A 27,521-nucleotide genomic window follows, 5' to 3' on the forward strand; every position below is an offset into this window, starting at 1 on the left:
CCAATAAAATAAAAACTTCACCAAAACAAGCCAAACCAAGAGATAAACCACATTTTCAACCACTTAAGCCACTTCTAAGCATCATGTAACCATTATTGAAGGTAGTAGGGTGTTCAAGCAACACTTACCAAGAGATCAAGAGAGAGAGGGATGTAGGACACCTTTGCTCTTCAAACAAAGTTCACCAAACAACTTGCTAGCACTAGAAGGAAGAAATTTATGGAGTAAAAACTAAGTTAAGCAAGTGGTTTAGTTGATTTGAGCTTGGAGTTGGCTAGAATATTGAAGAGTTTTTGTCTTTCTTCTTGCTTAGGGAGGGCCGGCCATGGAGGAAGAAAATGAGAGAATTTTTGGTGAATTTTTTTGAAGATATTTACTTATTTGGGTCAAAAGTCAAAAAATGTCAAAAGGTGAATAGTAACTCTTAAAGTAAGACTAATGACATGGTGACAAGTGGCACTACATTAAATGCAATCTTATCATTTCTTTTCTCTCTCACATCAATCACTTCACACACACTACTTATCTCTTAACACCCGATAAATTTTAAACAGTATCCGAAACTTAACCTTATTGGCCGAATTTTTCTGAACTTTTCGCACTAGTGGGTCCCACGTCCACTATTTACTCTTAATTTTCTAAAAATTCTCCAATGCTAGAAAAATCATCTTAAAACTATAATTGCTCATAAAATCCACTAAGAAAATATTTCTAAGCCAGATAATGCCGAAAACATGCAATTAAGGGGAAATAAACCCTAGGGAAAATATTAGGGTTTTACGGGTTCTCACACTCTCCCCCCCTTAAAAGAATTTCGTTCTCGAAATTTCTCACCTTAATTCCCGAAAAGGTTTGGGTATTTCTTTCGCATCTCCTCTTCTATCTCCCAGGTAGCTTCCTCCACTCCGTGGTTTCTCCATAGCACTTTCACTAATGGAATCTTCTTGTTTCTGAGCTCCTTGACTTTTCGATCAAGTACTTGGACCGGTTTCTCTTCATAGGCAAGTGATTCATCTACTTCGATATCCTCTGGTTGCAATACATGGGATGGGTCAGGATGGTACTTCTTTAGCATCGAGACGTGAAATACATCGTGGATTCGAGATAGACTGGATGGCAGTTCCAATCGATACGCGACCGCTCCAACCCTCTGAAGGATTTTGTAGGGTCCGACGTACCGTGGTTGAAGTTTCTTTCCTTTACCCGTTGTAAGACTTCGTAAGGGTGTGATCTTGAGAAATACGTAGTTCCCAACTTCAAACTCCAAGTCTTTTCTTCGGTTATCCGCGTAGCTCTTTTGGCGACTTTGGGCAGTTTGGATTCGTTGCCGTATCAACTTAACCTTCTCGTGAGCCTCTTCCATCCACGGAATAGTTGTCGGGTCCAGTGCTTTCTTTTCGCCAACTTCGTCCCAGTAAATCGGTGAGCGGCACTTGCGTCCGTAGAGAGCTTCGTACGGAGCCATTTGAATCGACGAGTGGAAGCTATTGTTGTACGCGAACTCTACTAAGGTCATGTGCTGACCCCAGTTGCCTCCAAAGTCCAGAATACAGGTTCGTAGCATGTCTTCTAGCGTCTGAATCGTCCGTTCCGACTGGCCATCCGTCTGGGGATGATAAGTAGTGCTCAAATTGAGTTTCGTCCCCAGGGTTTCTTGGAACTTCTGCCAAAACCGAGATACGAACCGTGGATCCCGATCTGAGACAATGCTCACCGGCACGCCGTGTAACCTTACAATTTCATCCATGTACAATCGGGTCAATTTGTCCATTGAATACTTCATGTTCACCGGTAAGAAATGGGCCGACTTGGTTAATCGATCAACGATCACCCAAACGGCATCATGTCCTCTTTGCGTCCTTGGTAAACCTGAAACGAAGTCCATGGTGATGTTTTCCCACTTCCACTCGGGTATCTCCAAGGGTTGTAACAAACCCGATGGTTTTTGATGCTCTGCCTTCACTTGCTGGCAAATGAGACATTTCTGCACGTACTGCGCGATTTCCCTTTTCATATTATCCCACCAGTAAGTTCCCTTCAGGTCTTGATACATCTTGCTGCTACCCGGATGGATTGTATACTTAGACCTATGAGCTTCCTCCAGAATTTCCTCTTTCAACACCTCTTCCTTCGGTACTACGATTCGGTTCCGATATCTCAAAAGACCCTCAGGACTCAAATTGAAGTCCGTTGTTTCTCCCTTTTCCAATTTCTCTCTCCACTTCCGCACCATCAAATCCTTGCCTTGCGCCTCTTTTATACGTTCCAGTAGAGTGGATGTAACCCTAATATTGCCAAATATCACCTTATGGCTCCCAAGACAGGGTTTCCACTCGCACACGGATTCTAGCAAATCCCATTCCTTGATCATTAGCCCTGCCACTTGCACTTTACGACTCAAGGCATCTGCTACCACATTTGCCTTTCCCGGATGGTAGTTGATTGTACAATCGTAGTCCTCCAGAAATTCCATCCATCGCCGTTGTCTCATATTCAGTTCCTTCTGGGAAAAGAGGTACCTAAGACTCTTGTGATCCGAAAACACTTCGAAGGTCACCCCATATAGGTAATGCCTCCACTTTTTCAAAGCAAACACAACTGCAGCTAATTCTAGATCGTGAGTCGGATAGTTCTGCTCGTGAAGCTTCAATTTTCTAGAGGCAAAAGCAATCACATTCCGGTTCTGCATCAAAACACATCCCAATCCTTCTCGCGACGCGTCTGCATATACTGCAAACCCGTCCACTCCATTTGGCAAGACCAGTACTGGAGCCATGGTCAATCTTTTCTTTAATTCCTGAAAATTCGTTTCGCATCGGCCGTTCCAGATAAACTGGCCATGTTTCTTTGTCAAGTCAGTTAGAGGTCCTGCCAGTTTGGAAAAATCCTTAATGAACCTTCGGTAGTACCCAGCTAACCCTAGAAAGCTACGAATTTCCGTGGGGGTTTCTGGCCTCTTCCAATTTGTCACGGCCTCAACCTTCGCCGGGTCCACCGAAATACCTTCATGAGAGATCACGTGCCCTAGAAATGCCACTTTCTCCAACCAGAACTCGCATTTGCTAAACTTGGCGTATAGCTGATGTTCCCTCAAGGTCTGCAACACCACTCTCAAATGTTCCTCATGCTCCTCACGTGACTTAGAGTAGACCAAAATGTCGTCAATGAACACCACGACAAACCGGTCTAGATAGGGTTTAAAAACCCTATGCATTAGGTCCATGAAGGCGGCGGGAGCATTAGTCAATCCAAAGGGCATAACGGCGAACTCGTAATGCCCGTATCTCGAGTTGAAAGCAGTTTTCGGGATGTCCTCCTTCTTTATCAATAACTGATAGTATCCCTGTCGGAGATCCAACTTCGAGAAGACCACTGCTCCTTGCAGCTGGTCAAACAACTCATCGATGTGGGGCAGTGGATACTTGTTCTTGATCGTAACGTTGTTCAACCCCCTATAATCAATACACATCCTCAAAGTTCCATCCTTTTTCTTCACGAATAGGACCGGAGCTCCCCAAGGAGACTCACTCTCGTGGATGAATCCCCGCTCCAAAAGGTCTTGCAATTGCAACTTAAGCTCCTTTAGTTCTGCGGGTGCCATTCGGTAAGGGGTTTTGGAGATAGGTACGGTTCCAGGTAAAAGATCTATTCGGAATTCTATCTCCCTTTCCGGAGGTAAGGCCACTAACTCATCAGGAAACACATCCGGAAATTCCCTCACTACGGCCACGTCTTCCACTTTTAACTTATCCGTAGGGGTATTAATTAAAAAGGCCAAATAGCCTCGCGCCCCTCTACTTATCAGTTTCCTAGCTCGAATGCCCGAAATGAGAGCAGATGAGGCTAACCTACCCCTTATATCCAACCTTAAGGTTGCCTCGCCAGGAATGCGAAATTCAACTATTTTCGTTTTACAGTCCAGTTGGGCGTTATATTTGGCTAACCAGTCCATTCCCAAAATCACGTCGTACCCTTTAATGGACAAGCTAATCAGGTCTCCTAAAAATCTCCGCTCACCTACCCATACATCACAATCCCTATAAACTATACTAGTCACCAAACGTTGATTCCCCGTAGGTGTACTAACCTCTAAGTCATATGGTAAACTAGCAGGTTTTATATCGATGCCACACATGAAATTAGGGTTAACAAACGAATGAGTGGCACCCGGATCAATTAAAACTTTGGCAAAGCGGTGGAATATAGGGATCGTACCTTCCACCACCTCGGAAGACTCTGGGATCTGGTGGGGCTCTAAGGAATATACCCTAGCCGGAACTTTTGGTTTGGATCCGTCTCCCTTGGCCGGTCCAGTATTGGTCCTCGACGGTAGTTGGCTCCCCTTTCCGTCTTGTTTCAGGACCGGACATGTAGCCAGTTGATGGTCCGCACTTCCACACCGCAGGCATTTCCCCAGTTTCCTCCAGCAATTGTCCTCGGTGTGGTTTGTCTTTCCACAGTGCCCACAGGGACCGCGAGGTGCAGAAGCCGAGCTACTCTGAACGTTTCCCCTCGGTCCTCGCCCAGCTTGACCACCCCTGAACGGAGTCCCTCTGCCTGATCTGGACTGTCAACCACCACCCATGCCCCGTCCAAACTTAGAGGGAGTGCTCTTCTCACCCTGTCCAGACGTACTCCCAGGAAAGCCACGCTTCTTGGCCTGGAAGTTTCGGACCTGTAGCCGTGCACTTTCCACTCGTTGGGCTTTTTCCATTGCCTCGCTAAAAGTAGTGATTTGAGCCGCCGCGAGGTCCTTCTGGATCTCAACGTTCAAGCCCTGAATAAAGCGCCTCACCCTTCGTTGCTCGGTCATGATTAGTTCAGGCGCGAATTTGGACAGGCGGGTAAACTGGCTCTCGTACTCCGCCACCGTCTGAGCCCCTTGCCGGAGCCGGATAAATTCGTCCTCCTTCCTCTCCTGGACTAGAGGAGGGAAAAACTTGGCATTAAATTCCCGAATGAAGTTCACCCACGTCCTTGGTGTCTGCTCTCGCTCCCATTTCTGTCTAATTACGTTCCACCAGGAACGGGCAGCCCCTTCGAGTTGAAACACGGCAAAAGTGACCTGCCGTTCGTCCGGGTAGTGTAAAGCCGCGAATATATCAACCATCTTCTCCAGCCATTTCTCGGCGACGTCAGGGTCGGGTCCCCCAATAAACTTTGGTGGGGAAAACTTTTGGAAACGTTCTAGCGCCCTATCTTCGCTCTCGATATGGTGGCCAGGGTTTCCGGGATTAGGGTTTGGGTTTTGGCCCTGTTGTTGCACAACCTGTGCAAGTAGGTTGGTCATTTGCTGCATAGCAGCAGCTATTTGCACATTAGGGTCTATTTGGGGTTCAGGATTCGGTCCAGTAGAAGCTTCTCCCGTTTCCCTAACTGGTGTGGGTTGCCTAATACCGCGCCCACGTCCCCGACCACTTCGCGTTCCTTCCATAAGATATACTTGGTCTAGGCAAGATTACTAAACCAAAGCAGTAACAAAGCATATAAGTAGCAAATAAACTTTCACTTAGCACATAACGATGCATTTCAAACAAGATCAAAAGCACACATATATACAAGCCAAACATATATACAAGCAGTCAGTCAAGTACGGCCAAAGCACGTACGTACACAAAAGATCCACCTGAGGATAGGCCTATCAAAAGAAATTTACACGTAGCTAACTCTACATCCAAAACGGTTAGCTAAGGCTCTATCCCTATCTGCCCTATACACAAGACCAAAACTATCTATAACAACTCTAGAAGTCATAACCTAGCCCGAAGATGAGCTATGAGACCCACTCGACGGAGTGGATCCAACCCTAGCCTCAGACCCCGCACAGGAGTCCTTGTCGCTCACTCCTTCCACCACCTCGGCACAGAGGTTTAGGATTGCAGCGGCTCGAGTCCTCACCTTCCGAGCCCTCTTAGACTCGCTCTCACGCGCCTCCCTCAGCTGGGCACAGAGGTCATCGACTCTATCCTCCGCCTCTAGTACATCGTACTTCAGATCCTCAATCCTTTTGGCTTGCCCCTCATTGGCCGCCTTTAATTGATTCACCTCAACCTCAAGCTTGGCATTAGCTTTTGCCAGCTCCTTTCTTTCCTTCACAACTGCCAAAACAAGGGCATTCGGGTAAGCATACTTCTCCTTACACGCGCACCGCCGAAGACGGTTAAACGGGCTCCAACGAATAACGGCCCCCTTTGGCCGGATCTGGTACTTAATCATCGGAAGCGCTACACGGGGTCGCTTGGCCGCAGGGCCATCACTAGGTCCACTGGAACTGTCCATCCTACACCAAAAGTGTAAAAATAAGAATCAATAAGCTTAAAAACCATAAACAATAAACCCTCAGATCAAGCATTCCTATAACACCCAGGCTAATTCAAACCTAGGCTCTGATACCACCTGTGACAGCCCCACCTTCCCCAAAGGCGAACCAAAGGGGTTAGCGGACTGCCTGCCCAGCTCTCGCCAGGACTAACGGTACGGTTTACGTCAATCTAAATCGTTCCGGAACTTAACCTCGCGCGCAAACAAGTCAAAACACAAAATAAAATAAAATAAAATAAAACGAAAACCGAAGCCGAAATTTATCTAAACCATAGCCAAGCATATATGTACAATGGAAACCAACATTTACAACCATAATGGCATGCCAAAACCATTCATTAAGGAGTACACATTCGATTTGCCTATCAAAAGGAAATGAACCCGTTATACATTAGGGTTTCACTTCAAGAGCTATACAAAAGACATTTACAAGCTCAGTATGGCAATTGACTATCCAGTCCATTTTCAAAAGCAATTATATCCCTGTAAGGAAAACAAATAACACGGAATGAGCCAAAGCCCAGTGGTATACCACCCAATAAGCAATCAAAGTCATATAAGAATGAACCTTCATTTAAAGTGCACAAATAAGCAATGGAGCAAAACGGTAAAAGGATACGGTCGGCTCTCAAGAGCCCATTTCCACGCTTGCAATCTTGAACCAACCTCATTGACTCTCCGTCAATGTTAAAATACCAAACCGTAGACAACTCTTTACTTCCATTCCTTCCACCCAACATACCCCAACCGGGCCCGCACTCCATTCAGTAATATTTTTGGTAATACTCGAGTTTACCGGAACCAAGGGTCTCATTACCACAAGGTTCCCCAGTACAGTCCCCGTGGCGATTCAATCTTCACGACCAAGCCCTCGCCGGCTCGATCCAATTGACTACCAAACGGGGTTGAGCTCAGTAATGCAGTAAGGCCGTTGGACATCGTCCAAACGACATCAATTCAGTTCCATGAAATGGAATTCACCAACCAATATATCAAGTTCAGTAATGCAATAAAACGGTAGCCATTCAGTGACAATATCAAAAGAGGTGAGGGCGGTCAAGTACACCCTCACCTTAATCAATTTCAATATTCGAATAAGCCATCAAGGCATCACATAACATTTAACAAAGCCACATAGTAACAATTTAGTGAGTGGTATACTCACCAAGCAAGTAAGTGGTATTTCATGTACCACGATCACCAAGCCGTCGTGCACTACCTTCAAGCCCTAGAACATATAACACATACAATGAGACTCGATGCCGAGCCATAAACAACACCAATTCACAACCCTAATAGGGTTTCATATGCATAAATGGGCATAATAGCAAACCAGAAATTAGAAAATGGCCTTAGTCTTGGCCCCAAATAGAAAACTGTTTTACACTCATTATGCGGTAATGGTACAACTCTCACTACAAATATCGGTTGGGGGTGTAAGACCCACCGTTTCGAAGCTATGGAACAGGGCTACAATAATGTAGAAGACCACTCAATCCAGTTCCTAGCTTAACTAGGTCGAAAATGCCAAATACTAACCCAGAATTCCTAAAACAGGTTCGCAAAACACAAAAAACTGTAATCAGTATATCTCAGTCCATACAAGTCAAAATGCCGAAATTCCAAAGGCATAAGTTAGCTAAGACATCCAGCTACATTTCATCAGAAGACACCAACTCCAAAATCCAAACCAATTCCAGTCAAAATAGCCAATTACTATCGCAGTTTTCGCATTCTGCTCAAAGCAGAACAGCTACAGTAATTTCGTCATAACTCATTCTACATTAATCCAAATGACCTGAAATTTTGCAGACACATCAACCTCATCAATACCTACAACTTTCATGTTTTGAGTAAAGTCAAATTCGGCCTCTAACACAGTGATCTAAAACCGGACAGAATTGGGGCTTCAAGAACCCTAACTTTCCAATTTTCCATCCAAATCCAAAATTAGTTGCATTTAACCACATTTGACATCCACTAGAGCCATTTCCAACCATTACAATTCATCATACAAGCCCCCAACATCAAGATCATATTAAACCAGAAAAATTCCCAATAAAATAAAAACTTCACCAAAACAAGCCAAACCAAGAGATAAACCACATTTTCAACCACTTAAGCCACTTCTAAGCATCATGTAACCATTATTGAAGGTAGTAGGGTGTTCAAGCAACACTTACCAAGAGATCAAGAGAGAGAGGGATGTAGGACACCTTTGCTCTTCAAACAAAGTTCACCAAACAACTTGCTAGCACTAGAAGGAAGAAATTTATGGAGTAAAAACTAAGTTAAGCAAGTGGTTTAGTTGATTTGAGCTTGGAGTTGGCTAGAATATTGAAGAGTTTTTGTCTTTCTTCTTGCTTAGGGAGGGCCGGCCATGGAGGAAGAAAATGAGAGAATTTTTGGTGAATTTTTTTGAAGATATTTACTTATTTGGGTCAAAAGTCAAAAAATGTCAAAAGGTGAATAGTAACTCTTAAAGTAAGACTAATGACATGGTGACAAGTGGCACTACATTAAATGCAATCTTATCATTTCTTTTCTCTCTCACATCAATCACTTCACACACACTACTTATCTCTTAACACCCGATAAATTTTAAACAGTATCCGAAACTTAACCTTATTGGCCGAATTTTTCCGAACTTTTCGCACTAGTGGGTCCCACGTCCACTATTTACTCTTAATTTTCTAAAAATTCTCCAATGCTAGAAAAATCATCTTAAAACTATAATTGCTCATAAAATCCACTAAGAAAATATTTCTAAGCCAGATAATGCCGAAAACATGCAATTAAGGGGAAATAAACCCTAGGGAAAATATTAGGGTTTTACGGGTTCTCACAATTTTACAGTGAATGGTACTTATGGATTAGTTAACTGTATAACGATAACATTGTTGTAGCATAAATATTTACCATCCCGTGTATATCCCACATTACTTATCCAAAATCTGTCTCCTTTCCCATAAGTTCATGGCTCTGTTTCAATGAAAATCCAGCATCCTTGCTTATTTCAGGTTGGAATCCTTGAACCTCACTCACTTTTCTTTGTGATGGCATCATGTGCGAATATTGAGTAATGTGCAACTCATGGTTATGTTCTAAGACAAGGTCATGCACACGGTACTTCATTGTTCCTCTAAGCAACACGATAATCATTTTAGTTCCACACCCCATTTTCGTCGGCGCTCGTGTCCTCTTTAGCATCGCATCACCTTCGTATTTGCGCTTCACACCTTTCTTGCAGCAACTATATCTCCTAGATGTGATCACGCCATCTTTGTCTTTATTCAGATAGTTTTTGCATACACTAAAACTCATTTTAAAGGCATATTTGTTGTAAAGCTTGTACGCATCCTCTTCACTATTGAACTCCATTCCTAACTCAGGGATCTTATCTTCTGTCAATTTACTGCAATCCATTACTTCTGCTTCTATCAACTATGCATCAAACACCATAATTTGCAACATTTCATGAATTGTATATACATAAACGACAAGATGAATGTATATTACCATTCAGAATGTGTCATGAATCACATATTACTCATATACCAAATCCTATTATTATGCTTATCAATACGATTAATGAATCACATCACCTTACTTTTACTCTAAAACAACGGCATTATCTATGTACTAATAGAACTCTATGTACACTAAGTTATACGGATTGTAATGTATTGATCACACGATGTAAATCTATTTTAACTGTATATAGATCCACTCTGCTGATTATATTTAGGTTCTACATTCTTTAGTTCACTGGACCTTATGTCATTCATTAATGACAACCGCCTAAGCCAACTGGGCATTTTCTACTATTTCTACGTTTTAAGGACCAAACAAGTATTTTCTACTCATTGTAATATATTTCTTACATCATGTAATTAACTTACAACACCAGGTACATCCTTTTATTATTCACATATATGTCTTTTCCTCTACTTCACCTCAATCAACCCTACGCCTCCATTTTATACACATTGCATGGTCAGGAGAGGGGCAAACTAAGATTGTATGATGAGCATGGACCAACTACATATTACTCATTTAACACACTATATTCAGTCACGTTACCTTGGTCTTAACCATATGCTTTATGTTTCACCGAATTCAGAGAGCATAGTTGCTTCTACTATTAAGTTGCACGACAAAATCTGGCTTCATGAGATGATGAATTTTCTCTATTCGCTTCTACCTTGCCGCCTGCCTTGCACACATTCAAAAAGGATACAACACTCTCATACCCAGTTTCAAAATGCATACAACACTTTCACTGTACTGTTTCACTCAACATTATACTCCAGCTCTCTCCACCCACTTTTCTGTCAATTGCTACTTTCAGCAAGATGCCTCCTCTCTTCCCTCAGCTTTGTTTTGTGCGACTCTCTACTTTTCTATTTGCTTTCTTCCTTATTCACTCAACACCATACCCCGGCTCGCTCCACCCACTTTTCTGTCAATTTACTGCCTTCAACAGGATGCCTCCTCTCTTCCCTTAGTTTTGTTTTGTGTGACTCTCCACTTTTCTGTTTACTTTCTTCCTTATTCACTCAACACCATACTCCAGCTCTCTCCACCCACTTTTCTGTCAATTGTTACTTTTAGCAGGATGCCTCCTCTCTTCCCTCAGTTTTGTTTTGTGCGGCTGATTCAAATTTTCAACTTGATTTTCAAAATTGAAACTCTTCCGTTTGGTCCGTCATGTTCCCATTTTGGCTAAACATTTTTTTGTTTGCAACGGCATCATTTTTGGGGCCTATTGAAGGCTTCCTGACGTGGAATATTTCTCGCCTCACATTTGGGTCTTGTGAGGAGACCGTTCAGAAGCGATCGGCCTGACGACCAGTCCTGCCCCGTATCTGGGAGGCCACGGATGAGAAAGTGGGGGGCCGGTTGGAAAAAAAGGCCACGAAAAAAAAGGGACAAAAAAAGGAAAAACTGACTAAGGAAAAAAAAAAGCAAGAGGCAGAGGTTGGAGAATCAGGGTGGCGGCGAGAGAGAATAGAAAGCAGATTGGGGTGACGGCGGAAAAGAAAAGGGAGGAGGTTTTGGAACAGAGATAGAAAGGAAGAAAAGGCGACGGACCAAAAGAAAAGGGAAGAGGTTTTTGGCAGAGGAAATAGAAAATGAAGGGGGGAGAGTTGAGAGCCGAAGGGAGTGAAAGAGGATTTTTTGGCTGGCGGCTGAAGAGAGGCTTACGGGGGAGTGAATCGAGAGTGAGAGGAGAGTAACGGCGGGGGTTTTTGGGGTAAGCTAAGAGAGAGATTGTCGGCTGTGAACAAAAAGGAGAGGGGAGAAAGAGGACAGCTAGATGGCTGAGAGGAAAACCAGAGGAGAGGGGAACTTCGAGAGGAAAAGAAAGAAAATCACTAGTAGAGAGAGCTAGGAATAACGGGCTGGGGGTTGTTTACGGTTGGAAAAGAAGGGGCGGCTGAGAGTAAGGAACTAGAACCTACGGACTGAGGAGAGATTGGTGACGGCTGAACGGGAGATAAAGAGATGGAGAGGAGGAGCTACAACTGAGTGAAGAGCTGGGGGCGGCGGACAGAAAACAAGAAAAGGAAGAAGAAATTTCCGCAAAATTTTCGACAAAATGGGCTGATTTTTGGCACACCTTGCGGCATGATTATCTCCTGTCTGGTTGTTTAATCCGATTGGATTTTGGTTTCTACATAAATTACAAAGTCAGGGGGAGAATTCTTGTTCAGAAATCTCGGAGAGAAAACATCAGAAAGACCCTCGAATTTGGCCCTGAATTGGTCGGTCTCGACTCCCTATTACATGTTCGAAGTCGCAAACGATTCCAGCAGTCTCTTCTTCACGCGTTTTCCTACCCTGATTTTGATCCAAAAGGCTTTTTTCAGGTACTCTTCAACCCTTTTTCTTGTTCATTTCAAGCTCAAATGGAACCCAAATCTGCTAAACTGAAAGCTGATCCTTTGCTTATTTGCTGGGTTTCGTTAAAACCATGCCATCTGCATTTTTTTTAGGATGATCAAAGTTGTGCTTGATTTGATTAGAGCTGAATTTCCTCTAGTTGTGCATGCTTCTGTTTCTTCTTCCTTTTTCTCGTTGTTTTGTCCTCTCCAGTCATTGCGTGTTCTTGTCCTGGAAATTTGGTTTATCAAAGCTAAGGTAGTCGGTGTTCTTGTCAGAGGGCTGGTTTGGGTTTTGTTTACATGCTATAGTTTTCTTTCCTGTCCTATGTTGAATGTGCAATAGATCTGAGTAGCTGAGAGTTGTGAAAATGGCGGCTGCAATTTGCAGAAAGAAACCCAGCAACCAAAAATGTTGCAGTGAAAGGAAACCAGAAAGGAGAAAGCTATAAAAGCTTAGTGATCCTATTCTGAAGTTCTTTTTGCATGATTAGATGTTAAATTTCAGTGGTCTTATTGTCTAGATTAAAGCTTTGATGTTTAGTTGAGAAAGTTTTGATTAAAGTGTGCGTTTGAATCTGAAATTTGTGTGCGAAAATGAAATTGCAGCAGGTTTGATATGCTTTTAATATGATGTGTTTATTTGGTTTTGATGTTCTGGGTTTGCTTCCTGGAAATTTGGATTGAAGTTTTTAGAAGTTGGTTTCGGGAAAATTAGATTTGTTCGGGTGTTTTTGGTCATGCATATCCTGTCTTGTATTCTATTCCTTCTTGGCTGTTTTGATACTAAAGCTTCCGAGAAGGAATGGAGTTTATGGAATTGAAATTTACGTGTTGGAGTATTGAATGCTGTGTTTCTTTGCTTAAGATCTAAAGCTTTGATGTTGGTTAAAATGGTACTGATCAAGGTGGTGTTTGAGGTTGAAGTCTACATACAAAAAATGAAATTTTGCGGCTGCGTTTTTTGTTACAGAATGCATTCACTAGAAATGTTTCATGTTGCAGAACGTTTCAGAGCTTTTGTATGCATTTTGCATGGAAATATTCCAAAATTATACCTTAACCCCTCATATTTTTCTTTTGTCTCACTATGGCCCAAACAATTGAAAAGTCAATCAAATTGACCCCCCTTACTTTCATTTTCCCTTTCAATTGGGTTCTCATTTGGTGAATATGGACTTTTTAGTTATTTAAATGCTTTTAATGATTCAATTTCATATTCATGTGATTATTTCTTGATTAAAGTGATGCCTTGACCTTTTCTTTTATTTTGGAGGGTAAATTAGTAATTTCACTTCATTAGGGCCCCAATTCAAGGGAGGTACACCCTAATCCTTTATTTTTACTTTATTTGACCCTATGTGTGCACTTATGTGACTACATGAGCTTAATTGCATGCCTTTTGAATGTTTTTGTTATTTTATTTGCTTTATTTTGTTTCAATCTTTGTCTATTTTATTTTAATTTAATTTGTAATTATTTGTGAAAGGCAATTTAATGCCAAGGTTGTAATAGCTAGGTTATTAATTATTTTATTCTTTTTCCCCTCTTAGATTGTAGTAGAGCCCCCCCAATGTAATAGTTAGGGCTTGTTTGCTTTATTTGCTTGGTATGTTTTGCATGCTTATGTGTTATATGTTATCCACTTTCTTAAGGTCTTGCATCTAGATATCATGCTTATATGTTATGTGCTATACGTGATTTATGTGTTTACATGCTTTTATTAGGTCTTACATGATTTATTTGATTGTAACCGATGTGTGATGTCACCACACTAGTTCAATGCTAGTTGTGGCCCTTTTGTTCCGATTTTCCACTAGTCCAATGCTAGTAGGAATTCATAGACATAGGCTAGTCCAACGCTAGACCCTTAGGAGCCCCTCAAGCGTTAGATCATGATTGTGTGATAAAATCACTTCATCTCATGCATGTTTTTTCACTTTTAGGGCTTTACCATGTTGTATGACACTTTCCTTATATGTATAGCCCTTATCCCGTATTTCCCCTTATATGTATATTCCTTACCCCTTTGTATGAAAACATGACATTAGACTCGCATTTCCATTTAAGAATTAGAATTAGGGTAGTGTATTTGCTTGATTAGATAGGGAGTAACCCCTTGGATATGGGATATGAACGAGTTTGGCTTTCTAGCCTTAGCACGCTCGTATTCCCTCTATTAAAGGAAAAATTGAGTCGCGAACATTAGTCCCCCGTACCCGACATGATGCATTCCTTTAGGCCACGTATATTTGTATAATTATTTTTATTTTCCTTTTTTTTCTTAGAGTCTCATATTTTTGTATTATTCGTGACCTCTCCAAAGGATTCACATTGGGCATCACAATTATTGTGATTGGCACCAATTGAGTTTTAAAGAAAAATTTCGACCCCCCGATGCCCTCTTAGGTCTAGGGTTTGCATTCATATAGTACATCCAAATGTGATAAATCTTCAGGTTAAAATAAGAAAATCTTTGACTAAATCGCGCAACTAGCCTTGGTTAGGTTGAAAGGGTGCCTTGGATTCTTATCCTTGCCTTCCCTTTCTTCAAATGTGACTCCCGAATCTTTTTCTCTGATTTTCGTAGACTTGGAGTCGTTTAAAAAGGGTTTTTCTATTTTTCTTTAAAAATTCATTTTTAGGTGACTTAATACACCTCAACTCTATACCAAGTGGCGACTCCATTTTTCATTCAAAAAAACCTTTTTAAACTATATTTTGGGTCAAATCGTCGCATTTTCAAGCCCTATTTAGACCCATGTTCTTCATTTTCTTTTTAAATAAAAAATTTATTTTCCAATCAAAAATTGAATCAAAAGCCATTTTTCTAAACTCGTCTTTTATTTTCTTATTAAAAATAGGGCGCGACACAAACTATCTGGTTCGTTGTTACCTCTTAATCTTTATTTCCTTTCTATATTTATTGGTTTTATTCCCCAAAAATTTTCACCTGGTTAATATCTAAATTGTGCCTATATTGTTCCTTATTTCTTTATCCATGCTTTCTCACAAGACAGATGCAGCTAAAAGAAGATCATCACCGAGAAACATTGAGGGCAATTGTGCTTCCTTGGGTTTCGTCCTTCTTCATCTTAGGTTTTCTCTACTTTATTTTTTCATTTTTTTAACTTTTGTACTCTTTTTTAAGTAGTTTCTATATACTTGTTTCTTTCTTTTGGGTCTCTAGAGCCCCCTATACAAACTTGTATGATATTTATTATAGATGAAAAATGTATTGGGTAGAGAAACTGAAGGAAAATATTGTCCAGAAACTCTGGAAAATGGAGTTTTCATGGCTCATCTGATGGCTTTTTTTTTTTGGTTTGTTATGTTCAAGAGTACGTTCAATTATTGACTCACAAAAGACGATCCATATGGTAACCAACCCAAAGTCTCCATTTGCGGAGATCAAATTTTATGTCAATGACTGTTAAAAACATTAGTTATTTTTTTGTGTCTTTATTTTTGAGAAAACTATTTTTCTTATTTTTTTTCCCTTGTGAAGTTTTGGTTCTCATTTTCCAAAGAGTGTATATGGATTCTTTAAAACAAAAAAAAAAATACTTTTGTGTTTTCTTAGTTTTTTTTCCAACAAACATTGTGTTTTCTTAGTTGCTGATAAAAGCACTGAAACTGATCAAGGAGCTATTAGTTGAGATAGTCGTTTTAAGTACATGTTCCCTATATATTTGTGTATGCATGAATCTTGCCTACCTTTCTTCTTTTACACGAGTACCTTTTATTTTAGTTTTACAAGAATACCATTTTTTGGTTAAATTTTTGTTTATTTTGTTCCTAGAATATTGGTTTGAGTTCATGGGGATAACATTTTGAGAATATAAAGTGAATATAGGGTAAATATGGCAGATTGAGTATTAGCCTGTTATTGCAGAGAAATTTCTTACCATCTACTGCCATTTAAGTGGTTTACTACATGTTTCTTGCTTATTTAGACTTTACCTTTCGTGAAAATGATTTCAATGTTTATGGCAATTAAAAGTTTGGTGTGGTAATATGTTGGTCTTTCCAGATTCTTTATATTCCTTGACAAGGTAAAGAGGATTTTTGCAGCTAAAATAACAAAAAGATGTTAGGATTACTTTGCATTTAGATCCTATTTTCTATGGTCATCTTCTTTTTATTTTACTTTTGGTTATGTTATTAATTTTTTTATTCTTTTATGTTATTAATTTACTTTGTTCGTATTAAAGGTGCAAATGATTGAAGATGCAGTCACTCTGAAACCAGTTCACGGAATAACAAACTTTGTAAGTTAAAAATGCAGTCCTTTCTTATTTTTTTTTATCTTGCTTTTGTGTTGAGCATGGTCATTATTAGATGGTTTATTCTTAATTTCAGCCTTTCAGTCCTTCACTATTTGCATATCATTAATTCATTATATTGGAATCATAAATACTACTTTGTTTGCTATGGAAGGTTTTTTTAGGTCTCTTATTTTATTTAATTATCTTTTATTACAGCAAGAAACGTGAAGAATTATTGAAATTTTACTGAGGAAAAAAATGTTTAAGTGGGCAATTTTTTGTAGGCTTTACTCTTCATATATGTATTGATTTGCTCTATGGTTTTCTGCCCAAATTTTTGTCAAGAGAGGGAAGAAAGAAAAAATGGTGGTTAATTCTTACTTTTAAGCATTAGGGGGGTATACGACCATGCGAAACTTAATACTTACTGAATTTGTTGTTGACCATTATGCTGTTATTGTAAGAAAACTTTTAAGAATTATTGCCATCCAAGAGCATTCAAGAGGTTTACTCTATATTTCTTGCTCATTTAGACTGTCTATATTGTTTGGGTAAGATAGCAGATGGATTCGTCTGACATACACATTGTCATGCCTTAGGTAGTAGACATTTGTGGTATGCATCGAATCACCATTGCCAAGATTGCTTATTTTGTAAATTATAACGATTTGTTTACATATTTAAATTTGTGAAATTTACTTTACGGGATTTATTCCTCATCTCACCATTAAATGGAATCTTTTGAGAGTCCAAATAGAGCTTCATGAAAACAAGAAACTAGATTTGTGCATAATTTTGATGAAAATGGAACAATTTGGTTTGAAGGCAACATTAAGGAATCTTTGATTTTTCTTTGTATTAGCTTCTCACAATTGCAACAAATTTCTAATGGCCTTGCTTTGATTATGTTCAGGTTCCCATTTTAAACAGCAGGAGAAATGGGACAAAAAAAAAAGAAGCCATGAAAAGAAGCAAGGAGGGGAAAAATGGATCTTCACCAGAACATGTATACTTTTGTTTTCACTTTTTTTGTGAAATTTAGGCTGGTTCTGTAAGTATTTTTTTGTTTAATTTTTCCCCTAATTAGAAGGAGAAGATGAGAAGTAGCATAAGCAGATGAAGAGAAAAGTATGGATCTTCAGTCTAATCAGGTCTATAAGTTTCTTTTTTATTTTAATTTAAGCAATTTTGTAAGGTTTTATTTTAGTTCAAAATACATTTTTATCTGAGTTTTTGAAATGAAAATGAGATGAAGCAGATGAAGGGAAAGAACAGATCTTTGGTTTGATTCAATGCTGTAAGTTTTTTTTGTTACTTTTTCTTTGTAACTTGAGTAGTTTTCTGAGTTTCTTTCTTGTTTGCCTTTTTTTTGTTTCTGACTTTCTATTATTGATTATGAAGCAAAAAAGAAAGAAGAAATAATAAAATTACATAGCCCTAAGCGATTTTTTTTTTTTGGAAAAGTTTTTGTGTGAGTTGCATTTATGGTTGTAGAATTAGTTATTAGAATGATTGAAAAATTGAATTTTTGATCGACTCATTATAGATGGTAAGAGCTTGAAAGTAAAATTGGATTTCTACTATTGCTTTAGGTAGAACAATTTCAAATGTATTACACTTTGAATATGTCTGAAGATCTAAGTTTTATTTGATTGAATTGTTCCACTGATGATGCATTATCCTGCTGGGTTTAATTATTCTTGCTGCCTTTGGTTAAGATTGTCTTTGTTGCTTTTTCGGTTCTTGAGATATTCCTTTCTTTTGTTTAGAAACATTAAATTACCTCTTGTGCACTTGAAGTGTGAAGATGCTCATGGGTTATTTGCATTAATATCATCAAGAAATTTTGTCAGACCTCATTGCTTTTGGTTTCCCCTAAGGTACTGTCTTGTCTTTTTACTTATTTATTTGCTTATTTTGACCTTCGGACTATTATTATAGGTTGGTATGAATTGCTTTGTTTTTTTTTCCAATATTTGATGTTTCTGATTAGAATTAAGTGTTCCATAGAAATTCAAATTCCTAAGATCTTTTCTTTAGGATTTTTTTGTTCAAATGTTTGGTAATCTAGTTTATGACATTACTTCTTGTCTGTAGCTTTGAACTTGGAGTTTCGTCTATAGAGAGTTTTTCTAAACCCATCGTTCACTGCTGGATAGGTATTTGCTTTTGGCCTTTCACGGGAACGAGAGGAGAGTCTGAATGAAGCTGGAGCTCTTTGATGCTATTAGTCATTGAAAGTCTAGAATCATTTTGCTTTTGTGGCCAATTAGAAATACTCTTTTCTTTTCTTTGTCAATTCGTTCAATTGGCACTGGTATAGGTTTAATCTCACTAAGTAGATTTTCTCTTTATACTGCATGTATATGCATTTATTATTCGTTTGAATATATTGTAAAAGAAACTTATTGCTGTTAAATATCCTTTTCTAGGAACTAACAACTTGATTTGTGGTTTTTATCAACAAAAAACAAACTTATAGCTATTTTTCCCTTCTCCACCATTACAAGTGTCTCTTTTTATTTCTATTTTCACTCTATGCAAAAGCAAGGAGCATCTTAATGATCTTAGTAGTCTACTCATTGTATTGTCTTGCATTTCCTTAACAGATTATTGATATTCACTGCTTAATAAAACTACAAAAATAGAATGGCAAAGTTTTTGGTATATTTTTTGTAACTTTTCATACTTAATATTTGAATTTGAATCATTGTGCATTTCTGGGCAACCTTGAAAATTACACCGCGCATCGCGTGGCGTTCTCCTCCTAGTATTTTCATAAAAGTTCAAGCGACAAGATGTTGGGACGTAGGATTCGTAACTGTTGAGGGTTTTTTCTATATGTTAACCACAATGAGTTTTCCTGTATTTTACCTTTAAAGTTTGAGAATTTTACTAGCCACATTCATATGTTTTCGAAGTTGAAGGAAGGCAATCTACCCCTATCAAGGAGATAAATGGGTTTATGGCGTTCCACTTAAGTATTTCTCAAACATACATATCCATGAGCTCATTTGTGCTTATAATAGTTGCCTAGGTCTATTAGTTTCTTTTTTTTTCCCCTTTTCTCCCTCTTTTGGGCAAAGCAAAGCCAATAGCGTTGAGAGGAAATAAATTTTTTTCTTCCTTTCAAATAAGCAACTTAAAATTTAGCCATTTGTAAGGGCATAATGAATAGGTGACTCATAACTGTTTATACGCATCCTAACAAGTTTGTAATTGAAGAAATATTATCTCGTTCTAAACTAATTACTTGATGTTATGAAATAACAAAAAATGTGGATGTCCCTTTGTATTCTCAAGGGGATTAATTCATGATTTTATAGTTACATTATGTATAGAAGTTACAATCCATAAATCTATTCATGTAATGGAGAAACCGTTTCATAGGTTTCTTCATATTATTGTAGTAGTGGATGTTTAATAGGATTTATGTACCTTTAATCTTGTAGTGCCTATATATAGAAGAACATTGAGACCCTTTAGGAGTACTTTTGTATCTTGTTGAAATATAAGGATATCATTCTCCCTTTCTCTACTCCTTTCTCTAATACTTTTTCAATTCCTATTGTAGTATTTCATTTTATTAGTTTTATAACACGTTATCAGCACGAAAGTCTACTTTTGAGCAAAAAGTGAAAACGGAGGCGCTATTTTGAACAAAAGTGAAGCACAAGATTTTGTCGAAATTCTGCCCGTATTTCTTCAGGTGACTTTTGAGGTAAATTTCTAAGTCAAAAACTTATTTTAATTTCTTATGGCTAATCTTACGAAACAAGAGCTCGTATCTCTTGATATTTCTGGAAAAAATTATTTATCATGGGTATTGGATGTTGAAATCCATCTTGAGGCAATGGGTCTTGGTAACACTATTGTTGAAAAAAATGAATCCTCAAACCAAGACCGTGCCAAAGTTATGATTTTCTTTCGTCATCATTTAGATGAAAGATTAAAAATAGAGTATCTTACTGTCAAAGATCCTCTTGTCCTTTGGCAAGATTTGAAAGAAAGATTTGACCACTTGAAGTTGGTCGTTCTTCCAAAAGCCCGATATGATTGGCTTCACTTACGGCTGCAAGATTTTAAATCTGTCAATGAATATAATTCAACCATGTTCAGAATCACTTCTCAATTATCATTATGTGGCAAAAAAGTCACTGATGAAGATATGTTAGAGAAAATATTTTCTACTTTTCATGTCTCTAACATGCTCCTGCAGCAGCAATATCGAGAGAAGGGATTTAAAAAATATTCTTAACTTATTGCATGTCTTCTCTTGGCTGAACAAAACAATAAATTGTTGCTGAAAAATCATGAGTCCCGACCAACTGGTGCAAGTCCATTCCCTGAAGCGAATGCGACCCAATTTCAAAATTCTGGTCGAGGTCGTGGACGTGGCCGTAGAGGTGGCCATGGAGGAGGCCGTGGACGTGGGCGTGGCCGTGGACGTGATCGTAGTAAATTTGTGCCCCGTGAAAATTTTAACCATGACAAACAACAAAATGTTTTCCAAAAGAGGGAAAATAACTACGATCAAAAAAATGGAGAAAAGAAAGTTTATGAAGAAAAATGCTACCGGTGTGGTATGGAAGGTCATTGGTCCCATACCTGTCGTACGGCCGAACATCTTGTTGACCTCTATCAAGCATCATTGAAAAAGAAAAACAAAGACATTGAGACAAATTTCATTTATCAAAAGAATGACTATGATGATGGTGATGATGCTGATATGACACACCTCGATATTGCTGATTTTTTTGAACATCCTGAAGATGTCAACAAATACTCCATGATTATTTAAATATTTTTATGATGCTTTATCTTTTATGTAATTTTTCTTTATATTGAATATTTATTTTCGCATCTTTATTAATATTTATTTTTGTTTGAAATTTTCTTCCTGAAGAAGAAATGGATGTCAAATATTTAGGATTAAATAATAGTGATGATGACATTTGTCTCATTGATAGTGCTACTACGCACACCATATTGAAAAATAAAAAATATTTTTCTTATTTAAAAATGGGAGAAACAAATATTAATACCATTAGTGGTAGTGCAAAATTGATTGAAGGCTCTGGAAGAGCCACTATATTTCTCCCTGAAGGGACTAAAATTATTGTAAATAATGCACTATTCTCTCCCAAGTCTCGAAGAAACTTATTGAGTTTTAAAGATATTCGCGAAAATGGATATCATATCGAGACAATGACTGAGACAAATGGTGAATTTTTATTAATCACGAGTATCATTTCTAGGCAGAAATACGTATTAGAAAAATTACCTTCTTTTTCTTCTGGGTTATATTATGCACAAAATAGTGCAATTGAAATTCATCACCTAGTAGACCAGAAGTCTACTCATCCCGATAATTTTATGGTTTGGTATGATCGTCTCGGACATCCTGGATCTATAATGATGAGACGAATAATTGAGAATTCACATAGCCACTCATTGAAAAATAAAAAAGTATTAAAAGCCAATGAATTCTCTTGTGTTGCTTGTTCTCAAGGAAAATTAATTATTAGACCATCACAAGTTAAAGTTGGAACTGAAACCCCTACATTTCTAAAACGAATTCATGGTGATATATGTGGACCTGTAGATCCACCATGTGGACCATTTCGATATTTTATGGTGCTAATTGATGCATCAACTAGATGGTCACATGTATGTTTATTATCTACTCGCAACCTAGCGTTTGCGAGATTGCTTGCTCAAATAATTAAATTGCGAGCACAATTTCCAAATTATCCAATAAAGAAAATTCGTCTAGATAATGCTGGTGAATATTCGTCACATGCTTTTGACCATTATTGTATGTCCATTGGAATAACTGTTGAACACCCTGTAGCTTATATTCACACACAAAATGGTCTAGCTGAATCACTTATTAAACGGCTACAATTAATTGCTAGACCATTGTTGATGAGGTCTATGCTTCCTTCATCTGCTTGGGGACATGCTATTTTACATGCAGCAACACTTGTGAGAATTAGGCTGACAAATTATCACACTTATTCTCCCCTACAATTAACTTTTGGTTATGAGCCAAATATTTCTCATTTACGAATATTTGGTTGTGCGGTGTATGTCTCAATTACACCGCTCCAACGTTGTAAATTGGGGCCACAAAAAAGATTGGGAATATATGTCAGTTATGAATCACCTTCAATTATTAAGTATATGGAACCATTGACAGGTGATTTATTTACTGCGAGATTTGCAGATTGTCATTTTGATGAATCATATTTTCCGATATTAGGGGGAGATAAAAATCAACCGAAAAAAGAAATCACTTGGAAAATATCATTGAATTTTCTTGATTCTCGTACTAAAGAATGTGAATTAGAAGTTCAAAGGGTTATACATTTGCAAATCAATTACCGGATGCATTTAATGACTCCAAAAGAGTTACTAAATCACATATTCCTGCCGAAATGCTCCGATTAAAATTGATGTCCCTGAAGGATAAATCACAAGTGCTAATGAGTCTAAAGCACACTTGAAACGTGGGAGACCTCTTAGATCCAAAGATAAAAATTTTCGAAAGAAAAGAGGAGTAGATGAATCAACAATTAGTAACAAAATTCAACCTTCTGAAGAGGTCGCTCTTAAAGAGCCAATTTTTGAAGAGAATGAAATTATAGAAAATTCATAAAATTTTGTCACTTCAAAAAAAAGTTGGAACCGAAAAAAAATAATTATTGATAATATTTTCGCATATAATGTAGCACTTGATATTATGGCAAAGGACAAGGATCATGAGCCTAGATCGGTTGATGAATGTCGAGGTAGAAATGATTGGTCAAAATGGAAAGATGCGATCTAATCTGAATTGGACTAACTGGCTAAAAGAAAAGTTTTTAGACCTGTAGTCCAAACACCTAAAGGTGTAAAACTAGTAGGATATAAATGGATATTTGTGAGAAAAAGAAATGAGAAAAATAAAATTGTGAGATATAAAGCAAGACTTGTAGATCAAGAATTTTCACAAAGGTCTGAATTTGATTATAATGAAACGTATTCACCTGTAGTGGATGCTATTACATTTAGATATCTTGTGAGTTTTGCAGTACATGAAAAATTAGATATGCGTCTAATGGACGTCGTTACTGCATATTTATATGGGAATCTTAAAAATGATATTTGTATGAGAATCCCCGAAAGATTCAACATGCCTGAAGCATGCAAATCAAATCCTAAAAATATTTATTCTATTAAATTACAAAGGTCTCTGTATGGATTCAAACAATCTGGACGTATGTGGTATAACCGCCTCAATGAATGTCTGACAAAAGAAAGTTATACCAATGATCCAATATGTCCATGTGTTTTTATCAAGAAAAATGGATCAAATTTTGTGATAATTGCTGTATATGTTGATGATCTAAATTTGATTGGAACTCCTAAAGAGATTCAAAATAGTGTTGAATATTTGAAGAAAGAATTTGAGATCAAAGATTTTGGAAAAACAAAATTCTGTCTTGATTTACAAATTGACCATTTGAAAGGTGGAATTTTTGTCCACCAAACTGCTTATACCCGGAAGGTATTAAAGCGATTTTACATGGACAAAACACATACATTGAGTACCCCAATGGTTGTCCGATCATTAGATCCTAATAAGGATCCTTTTAGACCATGAGAGGAAAATGAAGAGATACTTGATCCTGAAGTACCATATCTCAGTGCAATTGATGCACTAATGTATCTTGCTAATTGTACAAGACCTGATATATCATTTGCAGTAAATTTATTAGCAAGATTTAGTTCCTCGCCCACAAGACGACATTGGAATAGTATTAAACATATTTTTCATTATCTCCAAGGAACAATAGGTCTTGGTTTATTTTATTCAAATAAATCCAAACATGAATTGGTTGGTTATGCTGATGCTGGGTATTTATTCGACCCGCATAAAGCAAGATCTCAAACTGGTTATTTATTTACATATGGAGGCACAGCTATTTCTTGGTGATCTACAAAGCAATCACTAGCCGCCACTTCATCGAATCATGCTGAAATAATAGCAATTCATGAAGTTAGTCGAGAATGTATTTGGTTAAAATCAATGATCCACTATATTCAGAAAAATTGTGGGTTATCCTCCAGAAAAGAAAATTCTCCAACTATATTATATGAAGATAATGCAGCTTGTATAGCTCAATTGAAAGGAGGATATATTAAAGGAGATAGGACGAAACACATTTCACCAAAATTTTTTTTTACTCATGATTTGCAAAAGAATGGTGAAATTGATGTGCAACAAATCCGATCAAATAATAATCTGGCCGATTTATTTACCAAGGCATTACCAACTGCGATATTTGAGAAATTGGTGAAGAGTATTGGAATGCGACGATTAAAAGATCTCAAATGACGTTTGCATCAGGGGGGAGAAATTATTACACAAGAATAGTGTACTCTTTTTCCTTCACTAGGGTTTTTGATCCCACTGGATTTTTCCCTAGTAAGGTTTTAACGAGACATATTTTTTGTGTAATGGACATCCAAGGGGGAGTGTTATGAAATAACAAAAAATGTAGATGTCCTTTTGTATTTTCAAGGGGATTAATTCATGATTTTATGGCTATATTATGTATAGACGTTATAATTCATAAATCTATTCATGTAGTGGAGAAACTGTTTCATAGATTTCTTTATATTATTGTAGTAGTGGATGTTTAATAGGATTTATGTACCTTTAATCTTGTAGTGCCTATATATAGAGGTACATTAAGACCCTTTGGGAGTACTTTTGTATCTTGTTGAAATATAAGGATATCATTCTCCCTTTTTCTACTCCTTTCTCTAATACTTCTTCAATTCCTATTGTAGTATTTCATTTTATTAGTTTTATAACACTTGACAAGTTTATAGTTAGTTTTAAACAAATAAAATTGCTCCAAAATAAAATTATACAGCTCAATTGTTTTATGTTAAATGCAATCCTAATATTATCATAGGGTTTTATTTGTTTATTGGGCATATCATATTGATCAAGGTTCAACTTGTTTGGACAGCTATTTTTTGCCGGAAAATTGCATCGTTTTCCATGATCACATTTCCCTATTACCTTTTTTCCTCACATATATCAAATCGCTATAGTATTTTTTCTACAAAAAATTCTAAAAAATGCAATCCAAACACAACTTAACCATGTAGTTTGTCCGAACCACCAAAAAATATCTTGATATATTTGGGTTAGATATTTTCTCATCCATTTTCCAGTTGTTACCTCCTAAACCAGATCTAGAGATGGCAGTACGTGCCAAATTCCAGTGGGCTATCCAAACCTAAAGAAACTTTGGGCAAGATGAATATTCTAATTTTAAGATTGGATTTGAAATTGGACTAATCCAATTTATACCCATCAATTGATGGAAATTCTTGGGAAGCTCTCTTCTTTGTGTTTTATGCAGCAACTGCAATTGGTGAAGTTTTCAGAGGATGAGCAATATTTGGAAGCAGAATACAAAAAAGAATAGAATATAAGTGTTTCGTGTAACTTTGGTTCAAAATCCAGTCTAGCTTCTTGTTAGTTTGTTGCCATTGTATGGACAGTAATATAGTTCGAAATTAGTGTCTTCTTCTACGCTCCAATCTTTTTGCTGTTTACCTTTCTATTTTTCTCAATGAGAAGATGAGAGCATTGGTATTAATTTTCATGTGGTTATCTAATCAACATTGAGGTTCATATTCAGTCTAAAGAATTTTTGATCTATGCTAGAAGTAAATGAATAAACTTTGGCCCTGTTTGGAAGGCAAGTTTTTTACTTAATTTATCTTCTACAAGTATTTTAACAACTTTAGTTATAATAATTTCAAAAAATTCCTGAAAATTTTTAAGCCACACATTTCAAATTACTTAAAAAACACACAAAAAAATTTTCATGTCCACCTTTGTTCTTCATCCCCCCTCACCTCAACCCACCACTTGCCGGCCAGTCCACCTTTTTTTTCTCTCTCTTTTCCCTTTCCCTTTCCCTTCTTCCCCTCTCCCTCCCTCTCCCCTACCACCTCTCTCTCCCCCCTCTTCTTCCCCCACCACCCTCCCCCTCCCCCACCACCCTCCCCCTCCCTCTCTACCTGATCTGGTTGCGAGACTAGATCACAAGCGCGATCTAGTTGTGCGACTAGATCGTGCCAGTGGGAAGAGGAAGGGAAGGAGAGGGGAAGAGGGAGAGGGAGAGAGAGAAAAGCAAAAAAAAATGTTGTTGCTGCTATTGGTTCTAGCGGAGGAAGGAGAGAGGGGAGTGGGAGGCTGGCGGTAGGAAGGGCAAAGATGAAGAAAGGAAAGAAAAGGAAAAGGAAAGAAACAAAAAGAAAAAGAAAGAAACAAAAAGAAAAGAAGAAAAAAGTTTTTCATCTTAAAAATTTTTTTCTACAAATTTTACAGTAAAGCTTTAAACAAACACCGAAAAACTCATTTCTCAAACAGGGCTTTGTTGTTGTTACTGAAGATATGTGGAATTAAGCAAGGCCAAGTGGTTAGAAATTCTTTTGTCCTCAAATTCTGTTCTTCTTTCTCTTATATATTGCAAGGGAAAGATTAAGATAGTAATTCTGGATTGAGTTTCAAATTAGACCATCTGGTTAACTAGGCAAAATGATTCTACAAATTTGTTGGCCGCTAAGTGAAATAAAATAAGGAAATTGTGTTATTTTTTATTTGTTCAGGCTAAAGCATTTCTTTATAACAATAAATATAGTCTTTTTAAGCTTTTATAGGACTTAGTTTTTCCTTAACTAAATTTAGCAATATTGGAATCAGAGATTAAAAATATATGCATAGAAAATAAATCAATAAAATTTCAAAAAAAAAAGAATTCTAAAAAATATAAATTCACAATAAGACCAAAAGAAATTTAATAAATAAAAATATTAAAGTTATAAAAAAATAAAAAGAATTAAAGAAAAAAATACAGGAAATAGATTTAGGTATTAGATGAGATCAATCTAAACCCATCCCAAAATGATCTCCCCAAATTAGTTCCAAAATATATATGTATAAGATTGGACCTAAATTCATATTATTAAGTCC

At 37.6% G+C, this 27,521-nt stretch overlaps 1 protein-coding gene across 1 annotated transcript; it reads right to left on the bottom strand.

Moving 5' to 3' along the window:
• Positions 1–9,264: 9,264 nt before the first annotated feature.
• LOC140035697 (protein FAR1-RELATED SEQUENCE 5-like) lies at positions 9,265–9,747 on the bottom strand. Its single transcript, XM_072077029.1, has one exon. The coding sequence runs from the start codon at positions 9,745–9,747 to the stop codon at positions 9,265–9,267; it is 483 nt and encodes a 160-aa protein (XP_071933130.1).
• Between the last annotated feature and the right edge of the window lie 17,774 nt (positions 9,748–27,521).

This window comes from Coffea arabica, chromosome 2c (genome assembly GCF_036785885.1).
Source record: "Coffea arabica cultivar ET-39 chromosome 2c, Coffea Arabica ET-39 HiFi, whole genome shotgun sequence".
Lineage (NCBI taxonomy): Eukaryota > Viridiplantae > Streptophyta > Magnoliopsida > Gentianales > Rubiaceae > Coffea > Coffea arabica.

Excerpts from the sequence above, each read along its gene's own strand:
- LOC140035697 (XM_072077029.1), bottom strand. The coding sequence starts at position 9,747 with ATGGATTGCAGTAAATTGACAGAAGATAAGATCCCTGAGTTAGGAATG.